The sequence below is a fragment of the Thamnophis sirtalis genome, unplaced genomic scaffold (genome assembly GCF_051295495.1).
Source record: "Thamnophis sirtalis isolate CommonGarterSnake01/CBP01778 unplaced genomic scaffold, rThaSir2_p1.2 scaffold_3, whole genome shotgun sequence".
Taxonomy (NCBI): domain Eukaryota; kingdom Metazoa; phylum Chordata; class Lepidosauria; order Squamata; family Natricidae; genus Thamnophis; species Thamnophis sirtalis.
This window is the reverse complement of record NW_028261383.1, coordinates 161,004,700-161,023,084: the sequence shown is the minus strand read 5'-3', so window position 1 is coordinate 161,023,084 and position 18,385 is coordinate 161,004,700. Positions and strand designations below refer to the sequence as shown.

The 18,385-nt window shown below is 44.5% G+C and overlaps 1 protein-coding gene across 2 annotated transcripts in view; it reads left to right on the top strand.

Annotated features, from left to right (window-relative positions):
- Window positions 1–16,571, top strand: part of TNS2 (tensin 2) — a 161,984-nt gene extending 145,413 nt beyond the window's left edge. For both annotated transcript variants that reach the window (XM_087710626.1, XM_087710624.1), the window contains 11 exons: window positions 1,491–1,644; window positions 2,475–3,370; window positions 4,422–4,508; window positions 7,311–7,442; window positions 8,188–8,280; window positions 8,940–9,017; window positions 10,473–10,550; window positions 12,554–12,722; window positions 13,378–13,446; window positions 14,754–14,783; window positions 15,942–16,571. In XM_087710626.1, the coding sequence (XP_087566752.1) occupies window positions 1,491–1,644; window positions 2,475–3,370; window positions 4,422–4,508; window positions 7,311–7,442; window positions 8,188–8,280; window positions 8,940–9,017; window positions 10,473–10,550; window positions 12,554–12,722; window positions 13,378–13,446; window positions 14,754–14,783; window positions 15,942–16,083 (1,928 nt within the window). In that variant the 3' untranslated portion in view covers window positions 16,084–16,571. The remainder of the gene's footprint in view (window positions 1–1,490; window positions 1,645–2,474; window positions 3,371–4,421; window positions 4,509–7,310; window positions 7,443–8,187; window positions 8,281–8,939; window positions 9,018–10,472; window positions 10,551–12,553; window positions 12,723–13,377; window positions 13,447–14,753; window positions 14,784–15,941) is intronic.
- Window positions 16,572–18,385: the final 1,814 nt, after the last annotated feature.

The following is an 18,385-nucleotide window of genomic DNA, read 5'->3' as shown; positions in this document are numbered from 1 at the left end:
AGAGAATTCTGTTAGGAGATTTTGGGCCTTCACTTCAGAAAACTTCAATTCCTAGGATCCTCTGGGGGACTAGGAATAACCTGCAAAGTGGGTATTTTTTTTTATCTTTATGTCATTTATAGCTCCTATTTTCCTTCAAAATAGGAGCTCAGAGCAACATACACAATGCAACCCTTCCTTTCTCTTTTTTCTTCCTAACAACCATTGAGGCAAATTCTGTTCAATAGGAACAGACAGCCCAAAGCCACCCAATTAGTTTCATAGTTGAGTGAGGATTTGCTATTGGGTTTTCCCTAATCCATCATCCCAATCCATTGCTATATTCTTCTCTTTTTTAAATGTCCCAAATGAGCTCTCTGGCTTTGCTTTTAGTTAAGTTCTCCCTCGGGAAGAACAAGTAGAGAGGAAGGGTAGATTTCCAGTTGGAGTTCCTAGCAGCAACTGTGAATCTATCTTGGGAATAATTCGGCAACATTGAGAAGATCCAGACATTCTCCAGTCTAGGGATAAAGGCATGCTTGGTGTAAGTCCCCAGAATTGGGACTGAGTTCATATGGTTATTTTTATTTTTTTATTTATTACATTTATGTTGCTGCCATGTTCACCCATGGCGACTCAAGGCAGCTTACATAATTTAAAACCGCATTTAAAAACAATAAAACTAATAAAAGAATCAGATAAATTAATATAATAAAATCACCCGCCTCCCCCCCCTCAGCGACAGCAGATCACAGGAACCATTTAATGGGCTCCATCCCACTCTGGGTTCTCCAGGCCCGCTAGCAGAACCAGGTCTTCAGCGCCTTCTGGAAGAGTGCTTGAGTGGGGGCTGTTCTAATCTCTGGGGGAATGATGTTCCAGAAAGAGGGAGCCATCACGGAGAAGGCCCTTCTTCTGGATCCCACCAGGTGTAAGAGCCGAGGTGGCGCAGTGGTTAGGGTGCAGTACTGCAGGCCACTTCAGCTGACTGTTATCTGCAGTTCAGCGGTTCTAATCTCACCGGCTCAAGGTTGACTCAACCTTCCATCCTTCCGAGGTGGGTGAAATGAGGACCCAGACTGTGGGGGCAATATGCTGACTCTGTAAACCGCTTAGAGAGGGCTGAAAGCCCTATGAAGCGGTATATAAGTCTAACTGCTATTGCTATTGCTATCTCCCTAGGGGATGGGACCCACAACATTCCCTGCTTTCATGCTCTGATGGGTCGGGAAGATGTGACCCAGTGGTGGGTTTCCATTTTTTTTTAATACCGGTTCGCTCGTGCATGCACAGAAGCATCTGGGCAGGTGGCGGAGCCTCCTGCTGCCACCACTACCGGTTCACCCAATCCAGGCCAAACCAGGAGCAACTCACCTCTGATGTGACCAGCAAGAGACGGTCCCTCAGATAACCTGGTCCCAAGCCATGAAGGGCTTTAAAGGTGACAACGTTTAACAGAGTTTATGTCTTTACTGATTGTCTTCTGCACATCTTCCATTCCTTTACCTTAGAGCTTCAAGACTGCAGGGAGGGCATTCCCTGGCAGGACCTGCCCACCTCCCTACAACCTCACCGGCAGGAGGGCCGAGCTGCCTGTACAGATGAGTCTAACTCTCCCATGCCTGTGCACACCAGCAGTCCTGTATTCAACAACAACAACAACAGGTATCTTTATGTCTGAGTGCACTCAGCCTTCCTGGTCATTTGTTAGGGTATAGTTCCAACCCTGTTATTCTATGTTCTGAATTAAAGGGGACCCTTTGCCCCAACACATGTACAGACTTCTGGAATTGCAGAACTTGCCAACAAATCAAAGCCCTCTATACCAGTGTTTTTCAACCTTGGCTACTTGAAGATGTCCGGACTTCAACTCCCAGAATTCCCCAGCCAGCATTTGCTGGCTGGGGAATTCTGGGAGTTGAAGTCCAGACATCTTCAAGTAGCCAAGGTTGAAAAACACTGCTCTATACAACCATTTTGTTAGAAGTCTTTTTATTTTACTTTCCTTGGTGCTCGACGCCGCTTGCTTTAAATGCAGATTTGAAAACTGCCTTTAAGTGACAAGCCAGGAAACTTTTAAAAAGCTGGGAAATGTGGCCAGTTAGTCTAAAGAAGCAAATCCACGGACTAGTAGCATTTGTTTACCTGGGTTGTGAGGCTTTTATTGATTTGTTTGTTCTTTTTCATATGTGTTTTGGAATCGGCACTGTTGGAATTGAAAGGATGCATTTCGCCACCATCCCAGAAATTTCTTCCTATTAGACATCTGCCAAATGTTACAGAAGTAGAATTGCTGGGGGGGGGGGGGCAAAAAAAATCAAATCAGGCCGAGTCAGGCTTTGCAGATGAACGTATTTTATGAAAGGGCAGAAGCTTTTGTGAGCTGCAACTCCCTTCATCAGATACAGCTTTTAATGATGCGTGTATGTCAGATGATCCCCAACTCCTCCTGACTTTACTAAACTTTACTGACGTTGTGCTTGTTGTCCTTGCAGCCCTGGATCCCGCACGCTCTGCCACAAGGCCGCCAGCCCCTTGGAGAACCTGCTCCAGTCCAATCTTGAGGAGCAATCCTCTCCTGGATACAAAAGAGCCCCTGAGAGAATGACCTCATCAGGCAACCCATCCCAAATCCTATCCCCAATGCCGGCTTTCGTGCACTTCCCTGCCTTCAGGCCACAAGCTAATGGAGCCCCCCAGAGGCCGGGCCTCCAGGCGCCACAGCTGTGTTCTCGCAATTACTGTGCTTCTAGCCCGCCACACGGGCCTCCTTCAGCCCCTGCCAAGCACTCTCCCTTCCTGGAAAGGCAGCAGCATCAAAATGGCTCCGATGCCTGTGGCCTTAGTGCTACGGTGCCGATGCCCCGTGAGTTGCCCCCTCAAGACGCTCTGGGGCATCAGCCGGGCCCTATCATGGAGAGACAGCCCCAGAGGCTCACGCCCAAGGCACCCTGCCCCAGCCAGCCCTCTCCTGGCTGCAGGACAGTCTCTGGTGCTCCAGCCTCGCCTACAACTCCGGCCATCTACAATGGGAGGTTGCAGAGTGAGCGAGATGAACTGGACACAAAGGGCCTTCCCCATGGTCCCAACCTCAGCCCCTCTCTTGGGCCCTGCTCCCTCAGCATCCAGCCTCCGGCGCTCGGCAGTGGCATCGCTGACATGCAGGGCTCACCCACTCCGGCCTTCCCCATTGCCACAGCCTACTACACAAGCATGGAGGGTGGCTCTGGCAGCCGAGAGCAACCTCGGGAGCCCCAGCAGCCTCCCCTGCCTGAGAAACATCAGGCCACCCGGACCTGGGAGAGGAACTCGCCACCCGGGCGTAGTCCAGGCTCTGCTCACCATGTCACCTTTGCCCCTGGGGTGCCTGACGGCAGTACCCCTAACTCAGGTAATGTTCTCCTATTTAAGTGCTTGAGGTGCAGGAAGAATCAGCTATTATTCCCTTCAGGCCTTTGCTTTTATACTTTGAGCCTGCTTTCTTAGTGCTTTTCTGCTGGCTCAGACCCTTAATTCCTCTGCTGTTACTCAAGAGTTCTCCAAAAGGAGCTACATATAAGACACTGAGATGGTTCAGCTCTTTCTCCTTGGCTGTTTCAATTCTGTTGCTTCAGATGACACTGCTTGATAGAAATGTTCCTGTCTATCTGTCTGTCTCCAGTGGTGGGATTCAAATAATTTAACAACCGGTTCTCTGCCCTAATGACCGACTGGCTGGGCGTGGCCAAGGTGGGAGTGGCTAGAGGTGTGACAGCTCTCAGCCTCCTTCAGCACTCTGCCAGTCAAAATGGGGCGCGGGGTTAATTATAAAATGTGGGCTTTGCTTTGTGATATCCAGATCCAGCAAGGAAGGCGTGTGAACCACACAGAAAATATACTTTTGTTTGATTATGAAGAAATATCCCCAAAGTCAGATGTACACTAAATGTAGACTGACTTTTAGCTACACATCTCCTCAGAAAACAGCACATTTTGAAGCTCCAGGTAAAGAGGATTCATTTTGGGATGAATCCTCTTTACCTCTGGCAATAGCTAGTCCCTTTGGCTGATCTTGGAAAGCAAAGTAGCATCAGAAACAGTTACCCCTTGGGTGGGTGAACATCAGGAAATCCTAGGTTGTAGTTTAAATTGGGAAGTCAAAGAAATTGTTCTCAAAGATAGCAGCGTGTCACTTTCACACACCCCGTCTACTACAAAGTGTACGGATGGGTGTGTCAATAAGTAGCAGGACTCAAGCTGACTCAAAGGAGAGTTATTATTGTACAGTCCCTTAAAATTATAATTTTATTATGTAAGCGAAACATTTCTAGCTCACTGTCCCATCAGCTATCTAGCCATCTCTAGCCTTCAGTAGCAAATATATATTGTGGATATTTTAAGTCTGTTAAGCCTTTACGCTCACCTGCCTTTGGGAGAGGAAACCTTTGTTTTGCTTCTTCCAGATCTTCAGCAAGAGAATCCGGTTAGCGTCAAATTTGTCCAAGACACATCAAAGTTCTGGTACAAGCCCCACTTGTCTCGGGACCAAGGTATGCAACTCCCAAACAATTTTGGCTGCTTTGCCTGTGATTTAACACAGTCAGTATTTGACATTTTCTTTCTAGGGCAGGAATAGTTCTTTTCCTCGGAGCAGCCAATCCCACATGCTCATTCACAGGCCGCCTCCATCTCCCTGTACAGAATGTTCCTGTTTTAAAAAAGCACCACAGTCCACGTTGGTGACTCCCCACTCCATGTGTTGTGCTGGTTGTAGATTTATGGGCAAGATGTAGTTTGCCTCCTTCAGTTCCAGTGAAAGCATGAATTTTTTTTTGCATTCATCACCTTAAATTCCCTTTCCCTGCTAGTCTCCCATTTACTGGATGGATTAGAGTACAAGGAATTTTGCTAGTTTGGTAGCGTATTTTTCGGAGTATAAGACACACCTTTTTGCTCCCAAAAAGAGGGTGAAAATTTCGGTGCGTCTTATACACTGAATACAGCATTTTTGGCCTCCTGAAACCCCGTCCCCTTCACCAAAATGGACATGCAGGTTTGGGAGGCCTGCAAAATTCTCCTGGGGGCTGGGGAGAGCAAAAAAACGAGAGAAAAATGAGGCGTTTTTGCTTATTTTTGCCCCCTCCATCCCCCAGGAGCACTTTGCAGGCCTCTTAAACTCTGCATGTTTTTCACAAAAAATGAGGCGTGCAGAGAGTTTGGGAGGTCTGCAGAATGCAAACACTTTTATTTTAAATTTACCTCTTCAAAATCTTGGTGCGTCTTATACTCTAAAAAATACGGTAATTGGCTCAGTGGTCATTATTAAGGGCTGCTGTTCATTATTCATGCAATCAGTCACCACCCAAAGATCCATCAGTTGATCTGCATCAATTAACTGAGAATGCAGCCACACTCTTCACTTCAACATTCTGGATGGACCAATACAGTAAGGATGGCACAGGTAGTCCTCAACTTACAGCAGATCACTTAGTGATGTTTGAAGTTACAACGGTACTGAAAAAAGTGACCTACGACCATTTTTTCACACTTGCAACCATTGCAGCACCCCTCATAGTTACGTGATGTACGTCCAGATGCTTGACAGCTGATTCATATTTATGACAGCTGCAGTGGGCAGGAGTCATGTCAATCGTGTTTGGTGACCTTCTGACCAGAAAAATCAACGGGGGAAGCAGGATTCACTTAATAACCAGGTTATTTAATTTAACGACTGCAGTGATTCACTTAACAAGCGTGGCAAGAAAAGTTGTAAAATGGGGCAAAAGCCACTTAACACATTTCTCACTTCACAACAGAAATCCGGAGCTCAATTGTAGTCGTAAGTTGAGGACTACCTATATTGTGTACAGATGATAGCTGTGAACCATGCCTATATCATCTTCATGCCTCCATCTGTTCTGCACACGATGTCTCTTTCTTTCTCTCAGCCCAACCCTCATCATCCATGTTAAACTTAATTCTTGCAAACATATATTCTGTGTATTCCTGGATGGGACTTGTGTATAAGATTCTGAACTGCAAAGAAAAGGCCAGGCTACATATACCGTTTATATGTTTCTGTCCCAATGCACCAGTGGTGAAATTCTAAATTCTTCCCTACCAGTTCTTGGTGTGCGTGGCTTGGTGTGTGTATGGTGGTGATGATTGGGGGGGGGGGTCATGTGACCGAACCAGTAGTTTAAAAATGCTAAAAAAAGTTTTTAAAAAGTTCCAATGATCAGCTGTGCGGCAATCAGCTGTGCCGCACCATCATCAGAACTTTTAAAAACTTTTTAAAGCATTTTTTAACTACCGGTTCGGGCGAACCAGTAGCATTTCATCCCTGCATTGCACCACTGGTCCATGTGTCTGTAGTTCCCAATAAAAGACTGCTAAGGCTGTCGAGTTTTTGCCTTGTGGCAGCACTAAAGTTTTCATTTTTATCAGGCCCCCTGATAAGCAAGAGAAGACTAGTGACCATCTCAGTCCACATCCATGCTGTTTCCAATTTCTCCATCCTTCTCTTTTTCTCATTTTCTGCAGCCATCTTTCCCTTAGGGCCATGATGGCCAACCTGTGGCATGTGTGCCAGAGGTGGCCTGATGAGCTCTCTCTGTGGGCACACCCGCCATCACCCCAGCTCTGCCAGCTGGTTGTTGGGTTTCCAAGACATGCATGCGGGCCAGGCAGCTGGTCGTTGGGTTTCTGGCACTCTGGCACATGCGCCTTCTAGTTTGGGCATTCTGTGCCTCAAAGGTTTACCATCACTGCCTTAGGGGGATTTTTCCCCTGCCTTTTTAATGTCATGTTGCCAAGCATCCTTTTTCATAAGTCCAATTAGCATAACTCCCTATTCTCCTCTGGCATTTCATAATATAACATCATAAGCAGCTTCCAGATTTACATCTACTTTCCATTGATTTTTTGGGAGGGAGATTATCATTTGGCATTTTTTTTTTTTAAGACTCAATGTTTCTCTTTCTGCTGCCATTTTGCTTCCACTTTAGCATCTTTTACTTCCTTCTTTTTCTTTCATGTTCCCCCCCCCCCTTGACTTCTTATCACCCTTGTAGGCTTGACTTTCTGTCGTCACAAAACAAATCAATTGTGCTTTGAAAATTCAAGGAGGAATCGTGTTATCTGCAGTTACTTAATTTTAATTGGTTTAATTTTCACTCTAGCCTTGCCAGATTTTGGTTAAATGGTTTCTGGTATCATAAAGGCTAGATGTAACCCTCAACCCAAGGACTGCTACATTTGATATAGTTTTTCATCCAGCTCTAGTAGAGCTGTATATTTTTATACACTAATCACTGATTTTTTTTCCTCCTTCTTTCCCTTTTTCTGAGCAGCCATTGCTCTCCTGAAGGACAAGGAACCCGGCACTTTCCTTATTCGGGACAGTAACTCCTTCCAGGGGGCCTATGGTTTGGCTTTGAAAGTGATAACACCTCCACCCAACATAATTAACCATTCCACCAAAGGTAAGGGAGGGGGAACACTCTCCAGCATCCTTCCCCATCTCCAAAAATGGAGTACTTCAATTGCGTAGAGCTAAGCAGTCTGCAGCCATCCAAATATCTGGGCAACTTACACCTTCTGATATTGCTCACCTGTAGATGTGCCTACCTGGTGTTGCCTGGAGTTGAGGTTCAGAAATGTCTGAAGCCAAACTAAGACTTAGAACAAAACCTACTGCCTTCCAATGACTTGGAACAATGTGATTACCATTCTTCACAAATTATCAGCCCTCTTAGTAGTTTATTGTCAGCTACACCTATGGAGGAGCTAGCTTTGAGAATTGCATTTGACAACTCTAAAAACACATTCTATCTCGGTCCCAAATTATGTCCTTTTCCTTATTCATTTATCCTCTGCAACCAAAGTGAAAGCAACCTGGAATTAAGGAGAAACTTCCTTCCTAACAGTGAGAATAATTAAGCAGAGGAACAGCTTGCTTCAGAGGTTGTAGAGGCTTCATCACTAGAGGTTTATAAGAAGCGACTGGACAGCCATCTGTCTGAAATGGGTGAAAAGGTCCCCTGATTGAGCAGGGGATTGGTCTAGAATATCTCCAAGGTCCTTTCCAGCTCTATTCTGATTCTCTGCATAAAGTGCCCTGCCAGCATCAGGAGGAACTCCATTTAAGCTTCTCTGGGAGCAGGCTAGATAGGAAACATCTGGAGAAAGAGAACAGCCATCAGTAACTGATGTCTTTTCCTATCTTAGGAGACCCTGCTGAGCAGCTGGTGCGCCACTTCTTGATCGAAACAGGACCTAAAGGGGTGAAGATCAAGGGTTGTAACAATGAGCCTCATTTTGGTAAGTAACACTGGGACTGTGGTGGGTTGCTCCCAGTTCGGCCTGGTTCACACAAACCGGTAAGAGGTGGCAGGAGGCCCTGCCAACCTACCTAGATGCTTCTGCGCATGCACAGAAGCATTGCTTGCGCACACAGGAGCGCACCCAAACCGGTAGTAAAAACATTTGCAACCCACCACTAGACTGGACCTTAAATGGAAAAGATTCTAGCAAGAGGGTTGTGCAGAATTAGACTTAATTTCCAGCCTTCGGCTTATTCAAAAAAAAATGTTCAGTCAGATTTACAATGTGAGCAATCTGTGTCTATGTTTACCCTGGCAACTTCCTGGCTAGGAAATAGGGGAGGGAAATAGGGGATATCAGAGAAATAATTGGTTGTTTCACCCATTCTTGGTTTAATGCCACCCACTAGTGGCATCATCCCCACCCAATTATAATCAAGGATAGCCCTTGATTAAAATAGTATAGCCCCCACCATGGAATCCCCTTCTGAGTAAACAAATGACGCTTTGGGGAAGCTTAATAAATTAGAATCCTTAGCACAGAAAGCTTGTTACCAGCCAAGGTTAAGGGTGCTGTGTTGAGGAATGGATGGTTAGGAAGACAGCATGGAACACAAACCCTTGACTTGACGTGCTTTTTCCTTGTTCCTTTTACAGGCAGCCTGCCAGCATTGGTGTCCCAGCATTCCATCACCCCCCTCTCATTGCCTTGCCAACTCCGCATCCCAAGCAAAGGTAAGGAAGTTGCTCAGAACCCAGAGACTGGAAAGAGATGGAGGTCAATGAAAGCAGTGGAGATGAATGGGTGTCAAACTCAAGACCTGTGGGCCGGATGTGGCCCGCAATGTGATTGGATACGGCCCACGGGGCCGTTCTGGAAAATGTAAGGGGCCAGCCCGCATTGCTTCAGCCTGGTGTACCCAATGCAAAGAGGAAATATGAGGCCAGCATGGCTTTGGCCTAGTGTACTCACCGCAAAGAGGAAACATGACAGCAGTTTGGGAGTGGTGGCAATTTTGCCACACCCACCTAGTTGCCCCCCCCCAAAATCAAACACAGCCATGATGTGGCCCTCAATGAAAGGGTCCACAGTTTGACACCCCTGTGGTAAATGAAGAATTTGCCTGTGTCGGGGATCAGCCTCCCCCTTCAAGGTCCAACACAGTGGTCCCCAAGATGGCCCTGGGACATCCATGTGCCTGCAGCCTCCTTCCTTGATGCCTTCGGGTTCTTCGCTGCATCTCCCTTGTACTGTACATCACACCAAAGGGACTTTTAATTTTAAAAATAGGAATCTGGTCTGTTGCAAAGGAAAATGCCAGCCGCCAACATATTTATTTCCAAGAATGCCTCTGAGCAATTAATAGGCCCCACAAATATTCTTAGAAAATAATATGATGGATGGCTGCAGCCTTGTGCAATGTTTACGAGTGTTCCTATTTACATAGAAAAAGGACAAACGTAAACAGGGATTGCGAGGAGTCCTGTGTGGATGCCTGGGGTGAAACGGCAAATAATTTTCAGGAAAATTGATGTTTCATAAATTGGTTATATCCCCATAATGACCCAATCTTTTCCACAGTCATCTTGCAGAATAATTCACTGCATGTGATGTGTCCCTATCCCCCCCCAAAAAATAGGGGCTCCATTTTCTAATGAAAATAAGTGAAGCATGACACAAGGGTCAACTGCCCAGCCAGAATGGCTCTTTCACTTCTTGCTCTCTGTAGTAATGTTATTAAGTGACTTTGAGGCTATGCTGATAGGCTGATGTGGGAAACATGTGGCACTCTGGATCCTGCTGCAGGATAAATGTTGCTAGTCCCAGCTTACACGGTGAATGAAAACAGGGTTGCCATTTTAGGAAAATCTGAAGAGTTTCAGGTTGCTGAGCAGAGCAACTTTTATCATGGAAGCCTCATCCAGAAGAAGTCAAGCGAGTCTGCTTTTTGCCCAGCGACATGCCCAATTCCTAGCCTGGCAAATGGTGATCTCAACAGATGGGAAGATCTACTGGGTAGATCGGTGTTTTTTCAAACTTGGCAACTTTTAAGACAGGTGGACTTCAACTCCCGGGATTCCCCAGGCAGCATGCTAGGAGTTGGAGTCCACATATCTTGCAGTTGCCGAGTTTGAAAAACAAGAGGATACCATACTACCACTCCATGTTATCTGACTCCTACTTTTCAGATCTCACTGAGGAAAGACCAGAGCTGGCCATTCCCACCAATATGAGCACTGCGGCTGACCTGCTGAAGCAGGGAGCAGGTAAGAGCTTGGGGGGCGGGGGGAGGGAAGGAGCAAAGAGTAAGTGGCTTTGTAAACACTCAAGGCAGACAGCAGGGTTAAAAATATGAACCGTGTAACCCAGTGGTTCTCAACCTTCCCAATGCCGTGACCCTTTAATACAGTTCCTCATGTTGTGGTGACCCCCAACCATAAAATTGGTGTCTCAGTTCCTAAGACCATCGAAAATATGTGTTTTCCTATGGTCTTAGGCGACCCCTGTGAAAGGGTTGTTCGACCCCCAAAGGGGTCCCAACCCACAGATTGAGAACCACTGGTGTAACAGGAATCAATTTATTCAGACCAAATTAGGGAAACAGTTGTAGGCAGACAGTAGTGTTAATTTACCTCATGTATTTATTTGATTTCTCACATAATTCTGGAATTTTAAGTCCTTAATTAAGGCTATGCCAAATTCAAGAAAAGCTTCATTCTGTAACGTAAGTGGATCAAGCAAATGTATTTTCCAATTATCCTGCTTGTAGGGGCGAGGTTGGTGGGGAAGAGCAATGCTCAGCACTAAATAAAATTTAGTCTCCTGGTGGCGGGAAATCTGCTTCAACTCTACCAGGGTAATCCCAGCTGAGGCAGCTGTTAAAGATGGGAAGAGATGCCAGAACCACTTTAGTATAGATAAATGGCCAGCCTAGTGGCTAATTGTCAATGGGGGCATTGGGGAGCCCTTGGCACTCTGTGTAAGAGCTATAAACTCAAAGTGGGATGCAGTTTGGTGGAAAGAAATGACTGAGGGAGAAGGAAAAAGGGGAAGGCCCCTTTTCTCTGATTGCTCATTTTCCCTGTAGGCACACTCCTCCCTGGATGACTCTCCCCCCCCCCCCCCGGCCAAAAAAAAATCAAACATCTGATTCAGAGTTAAGTTTCAGAAATTAAATAAGGGATTCCTAAGAATCCACAGGATGCTTCCAATAGGAAAGGAAGCATGCCTGTTGATTTTGCCCCTTCCTGACTGATCTTCCCTCACACGGAAGGTGGGAAGATATGGCACGGCTAGGAATGAAAGATGACACCTTCTGAGTTATCTGTATAATTCTGTTACTAGTCAGACTCAAGAACCTCATGTGGATATACAGGTCGTCCTTGACTTATGACCATAATTGAGCCCAGAATTTCTCAGTGAGAAATTTGCTAAGTGAGTTGTGCCCTGTTTTACGACTTTTCTTGCCGCATTGTTTAAGTGAGTCACTGCAGCTGTTAAATCAGTAACACGGTTGTTAAGTGAATCTGGCTTCCCCATTGACTTTGCTTCTCAGAAGATCTTAAAAGACGACCCCATGACCCTGGGACACTGCAACCATCATAAATGTGAACCAGTTGTCAAGCATCTGAATATAAAATCATATGACTATGAGGATACTGCAATGAAAAATGGTCATAAGTCGTTTTTTTCAGTGTCATTGCAACTTCAAATAGTCACTAAGAGAATTGTTGTAAGCCAAGGACTTCCTGTAATCTAAGTGCATAGGAGCCTGGACAAACTGGAGATGCCTGGGGGTGGGATCAATAATAATTCTGGATTCTGGTTGTCAAGCATCTGAATGTAAATCATGTGCCCATTCTGGAATGTCAGGGTAATGACGATTTAATAGCTGACCAGCTGCTCTAAGGCATTAAACCGAGACGATGACATGAGGATGAGTCAGCAGGGTTACTGCCACTTTAAGAAGTTGCATATATAAGGGAGGCCATGTGAGGGTATCTCTTTCTCCTCTTGTATCTCTCTCCATTGTGGTTCCCTGTGTAGAGTTGAAAACTGATTGCTTGCCTGGTATTTGCCTAACACGTGTGTGTATGTATATATAAGTCTTTTGTATAAACCACTGTTTGAAAGACAAAACCTCTGTGCACTGTATTTTGCTCCTGGGTTGTCTCAAAATAGTAGACACACTGTGCACACTCTGACATGGAAGACACTGTTGCTTTTGTTGAACTGGTATTCTTTTCCTCATTCTGCTCCTAAATTGCAGCCTGCAGCGTGCTTTACCTGAGCTCTGTGGAAACAGAGTCCCTGACAGGGCCACAGGCTGTGGCGAAGGCGACCACCAGTATCCTGGCTTCGACTCCCCATGCTTCAGCCAGTACCGTTCATTTCAAGGTGTCGGCCCAAGGCATCACACTCACAGACAACCAGAGGAAGTAAGTCTGCCTGCCTCTCCACCCAGGCACCATGGGAATCCTTTCCTTTATGCAGCTGCAGGCTTTTCGTCTTTCATTATAAGCCCTTCCAGGTTGGCCAGGACAGGAAACAGATACAAGAAATACTAGAACTCACCTTTCTTGATATGGAATCTTGAAAGCCTGACATTCCCTTCCTCTTACACCAGAAATAATTAATTAAAGCGGACCATTTTATGGTTCTTTCTCTCACTTTGTTTTCCTGGACTGAGCCCATTTTTTGCTAACAAGCACTGCAGTCAAGGCCATCTCTGTGCTTCTCACATATATTCCCTGCTCACATGCCTTGTTCCTTAATTGTCTCCATAAAGGAGAATATTTGTAGCTCATGAATTGAAATGCTGGCTCCTTGGTGCTCTCTGAGCTTGCTTGCTTCCTTGCGGACATTTCATTACCCTAACTAGGTAACATCATCAGTACTGCTGATGTTATCTAGTTAGGGTAATGAAACGTCTGCAAGAAAGCAAGCAAGTTCAGGGAGCACCAAGGACCCCTTAATTGTCTGGATATCCCGTTCTTCTCTTCCTTCTTCCCATTGTTGGCTTCTATAAGCCTATAGATGAAGCTGTGGGGTGGGTCTTCCCTTGTATTCAGGAAACTTTCTTTCTTCTCATAGGCTGTTTTTCCGGCGTCATTATCCGGTCAACAGTGTTACTTTCTGCAGCACAGATCCTCAGGACCGCAGGTAACCGACAATCTTGGTTCTTGTGTAGCTTGCCTCCTGCTTTTGTCCATGGAAATCCACGTCCGCCTGGATGCCAGGGAATCTATGCTTAGTGGCACAGCATGGATACTATACATAGAAAGAGTCAGGCTTAATCTTCTGCAACCCCAGGAAGATGCCTTGCAGAATTGCTAGTAGTCAGAGTAGGCAATAACAAATTTGTTGGCGCAATGGCCTGAGATCTTGTTAATGCAGTTTGCATTCAGTGTCTATCTCCCATATTTCTACTCAATGTACGTTGTGATGGCAAACAGTGCTTGGTTTATGAGACCAGGATGTGCGTGGTAGCTTCTTCAGCTGTAACTGTGAAGTTACCTGTGTGGATGGCTCCTGCCTTTCAGATGATCATGTTTGCAAGCCATGGGTTGTCATAAGCAGCTACAGAATAGGGTCCATGTTTCCATTTTGAAGACTTCTTGAAGTTCTGAGTTGGTCTGATTGTTTTCATTTCTACAACCAACTTTTCTTATTTGCCCTATGGCCCTCATTATAAGGTGCATATTGAAAGAAAGACATGCAGTATTTTATAGTGTAATGATCCTTGGCTGAAAAAGGGCTAGCTTGTGGAATCCTTGTCAGTAACATTTTTTTCTTCGTATGCAGAGATGTATTGTTGAACATGACTGACTTGCAGCTAAATTGCTATTAGCTCATTGTAGTTACTGGTACTTTTCAACTTACTTTCATTTCAAAGTGTTGTGCATTATTTGGTAAAAAGAACCTTGCTTTTTTTCTCCCGTTTCCTATCTTTGCTCTGATGATTGTTCCAATAATACAACTTAGTTGTGCTGCTTCAGTGACATTAACAAACTCTGGAGTAATATTATTCCTTGATGGCAAGAGAGATTTGCAAACACAACTTGCATGCCTAATTTTTAAAGTACTTTAAATATTATGTACAGTATATAATTCACAAGTATATGAAATGATTCAGTTCTCAATTCCTTGAAATTTCAGTAGGTGGAGATATTTGAACCAGGAAAATGTTTAACTCAAGAGAGATACTTAAATCAGGAATGGAGAGCACATAGCTTTTCAGCTAATATTGGCTGAAATTGAAAGATGTTAGGATCCCCACTACAAATCCCCATTTCTGATTAACTTCTATTGCTCTAATTACAGGCATATCAATTTTCTTCCTTTTTATGCAAAGTACACTATCTTTCTGTGAAGCATCACTGCTCCTAGGACGTGTTTTGTTAGTCTGCTTTAGAGGCAACTGATTGGAGAGGAGTATTTTCTTAACCTGACTCTATGTTTAATTCTAGGTGGGCCAACAGGGATGGCACTACATCCAAGTAAGTAATGGAAAGACTACAAGTCATGAAAACATATGATAACAAGATCAAGGAAAGCATTAATTTAACATTAAGCTATACATTAGCATGTTGATAGACATTATAATAGATTGATATTTTTGATATGGAAGACTTTGCTAGGATCATATTTTAGTTTGGAAGGTCCCCATTTGTGACATCTTTCCTATGGTATTACCAACATTTGGGTTCTATTTTTGTATGGTGACAACATTGACTTTGCTTTCCCAACTGCTGACCAAAACCCAGATGTTTATACTCCACACAAACACTTGTGATTATTGTTAGTATCTATTTAAATCTCTTTGTCTATTGTTTTGATTGATGTCAACATTTTTCCTGGAAACCATATCCCAAGTATCTATTCCCCCCCACATGTGCCTAATTTGTTCTTGCAGCTGTTCATAAATTGCAATCTTTCCCATATTTCCTGTTATTACACTTAACAAATACATTTGCGATTTCAGTTCAAGTTTTATGTTTAGGATTTTTCTGAATATTTTGATCTATTACTTTCCAATATTTTTGAGTGGTTCCCCCCCCCCCAACTACCACATGATAAAATATTCCTTCTTTGTGGTGTTTCATGTTTCCCGTCTTCCTCTCCTTGAGTTAAAACTATGGCTTACTACATTGGGTAGAACTAAGACAATCCCATGGGAACAGAGCAACGCTTCTGTAAGCAGCAAAATCCTCTGGAACTCACTGCTTTTGTCAAACTGATGAAAGCAGTGTTACAATGTTGTGCTACAAAGTCCATCCCCTTTGAAACGGTGATAATCAGAATGGTAACACTAGAGCTGGTATTGCTATTATAATGCTACTGATGCCAACCTGATACCTTTCCCCCTCCTCCCCTGCTGTAAACCACAGAGAAACAAAATTAGAATGCAGTACTGCAGGCCAATTCTGCTGACTGCCAGCTGCCACCAGTTTGGCAGTTCGATCCTGACCTGCTTAAGGTTGACTCAGCCTTCCATCCTTCTGAGGTCGGTAAAATGAGGACCCAGATTGTTGGGGCCAATATGCTGACTCTGTAAACTGCATGAAGCTTTATGAAGTGGTATATAAGTCTGCTATTGTTATTATGTCCTGATCCTTGATCAGCATAGGATGACATGTACCATTTGTCTTTTGTAGGATCTTTGGCTTTGTGGCCAAGAAACAAGGCAGCCCGTGTGAGAATATCTGCCATCTTTTTGCTGAGTTAGATCCTGAGCAACCAGCATCGGCCATCGTCAATTTCATCACCAAGGTTATGCTGGGCACGCACCGTAGATGAAGGCAGCTTGGCAATTGCTCCAGGCCTCTCATATGCCACCCTTCCTTCCTCCCCACCTTAGCTGCCTGTCTCGATGCCTATGATGTTTTGTGGCATCTCTGCAACATGGGAACAGCATGGCTAGCTCTACAGCGTTACTCAAAGTAGTCTTCTACCATCTCCATTTTAATCTACTGTCTTATTTCCACAACCCACTGACCAGGTGTAGTGGGGAAAGGGCCCACTTGATCCCAACAGCTCAAGTGTGATGTTTTAACATTTATCACTACCACAGAAAAACAGCCAGGAACTAAGAACACTACACAATTCATGGTAGTGTGCTGCTTCTGCTGTAAGCCAAGATTTTATAGTTAAGTGCATTCTAAAGCATCCAGGGTGGGAAGCAGTTTTGTACAGATGAAGAAGAGAGAGATTTATCTAGCCGGTCACACTAAATTTACTTGGAGGCACATTTAAGAACCACCAGACTTCGTGGAAAGCATAACCCTAACCCTGAGCAAAAAGTATCCAGTGGCCTTTCCTTCTACAAACAGCATTGCTCCGGACAAGCATTCCACTTTGTAATGGAGAAAGAGGGCACTGGAAGTCCAATATTGTATCTCCCTCCAATAAGCAGATTAGGCATGGCAGTCTTTATTAGTAAAGCACATCAAATTTTAAATTGTTTTCTTCTATTAGACAAAGTGGTGCCAAGCTTGGTATGAAGCAATGAATTATTCGTGGAATTGCACCAGGTTCTAGCTGTAAAGTTTTTTGGGGGGGATTCTTAAATGCATAGTCTTTTTTTAAAAAAATAGAAAGCTTCCCTCCAGCTTTTTGATTGATTGTTTGGCCTTGCTGATTTGGGTCTGAAAACCCCTATAATCAGTGATGGGATTCAGCCAGTTCGCACCTATTCGGGAAAACCAGTTGTTAACTTTCTAAACAGTTCAGAGAACCGGTTGTTGGAAGAAATATCCTTTTGTTTTTTTCCACTTTATAGGGCTAATCCTATAAGGAAGGGTAGGAAGGAAACATCCTGGTATTGTTTCTAGCCTAATCTTTATTGCTCTGCTGACAGAAACTGCCTCTCCGGTTAACCCTTATTACATTGTAACAGCTAAGGCGAAGCGCCCATTGACGTGAGTGACATTGAGTTGACCATGCCCACCCAGTCACTTGACCATCGAGCCACGCCTACCCAGCTGGTCATTAGGGCAGAGAACCGGTTGTTAAATTACTGGAATCCCACCACTTTCTATAATCCAATGCTGTTGTCTCTGAAGCCTGGAGTTACACTACTATTATTTGTTCAGTTACCTTCACCTTTCAAGATCACGACTGGGTAACCAATTGTGCTGCTGCTGTTCAGTGCTGTGAATGTCTGATCTGAAGATACAATTAGTGCAAGCTGCTACTGTAGTTCAATAACTCTTGAACTCGCTCCAGGGCTTGATTTTCATTTTGAATTGAAACGGACAATGGAAGGAGAAACCAACAGATACACCATGAATTCTTCAATACCATGGAAATGTTGACCAAATAGGGGGACACAAAACTTGCAAGTAGTCCAAGTGTCCCCCCACCAAAAAAACACAACTCGCTAAGGATTGCATCTTATTCTATTTGTAATGTATGCAAGCATTTTGGCCAGTGTAGGCTTGACAGTGTAGGTAGAGCCAAGGTGGCGCAGTGGTTAAATGCAGCACTGCAGGCTGACTGCTAGATCAGCAGTTCAGCGGTTCAAATCTCACCGGCTCAGGGTTGACTCAGCCTTCCATCCTTCCGAGGTGGGTAAAATGAGGACCCAGATTGTTGGGGGCAATATGCTGACTCTCTGTAAACCGCTTAGAGAGGCCTGAAAGGCCTATGAAGCGGTATATAAGTCTACTGCTATTGCTATTGCTATTGACATCAAAATGGCAAACTGATTGAAGTAAGAAATGCTTTTAAGCTCCGTGTGTGAAAATGCTGCCAACTGTGTGAGAGATACATACAATTCCACTGTCTTGTGGAGATGAGAAGCTGGAACAGACACACAATGCTTAAGAAGTTGTTGATGTAAAATATCCCAAATGACAATAGGCCTTAAATGCCTTGGCCACCAAGTTCTATAGTGGAGAAACATGTGCAGCATTAGGGAATTGTATGTGAGGAAGGGTATGGGCAGAGTGGAGTCTCAATTCCCGAAGACCTTGCAGATACTGCTAAGTCCAGAGGCTCCTCCTTAGGATTAAAGCTATTGGGATGAGCAAGATATATTGCTCCCATTTCAATTCAAAGCAGAAAGCACAGGAATCTAGAACATAATAGGTCCAAGAAG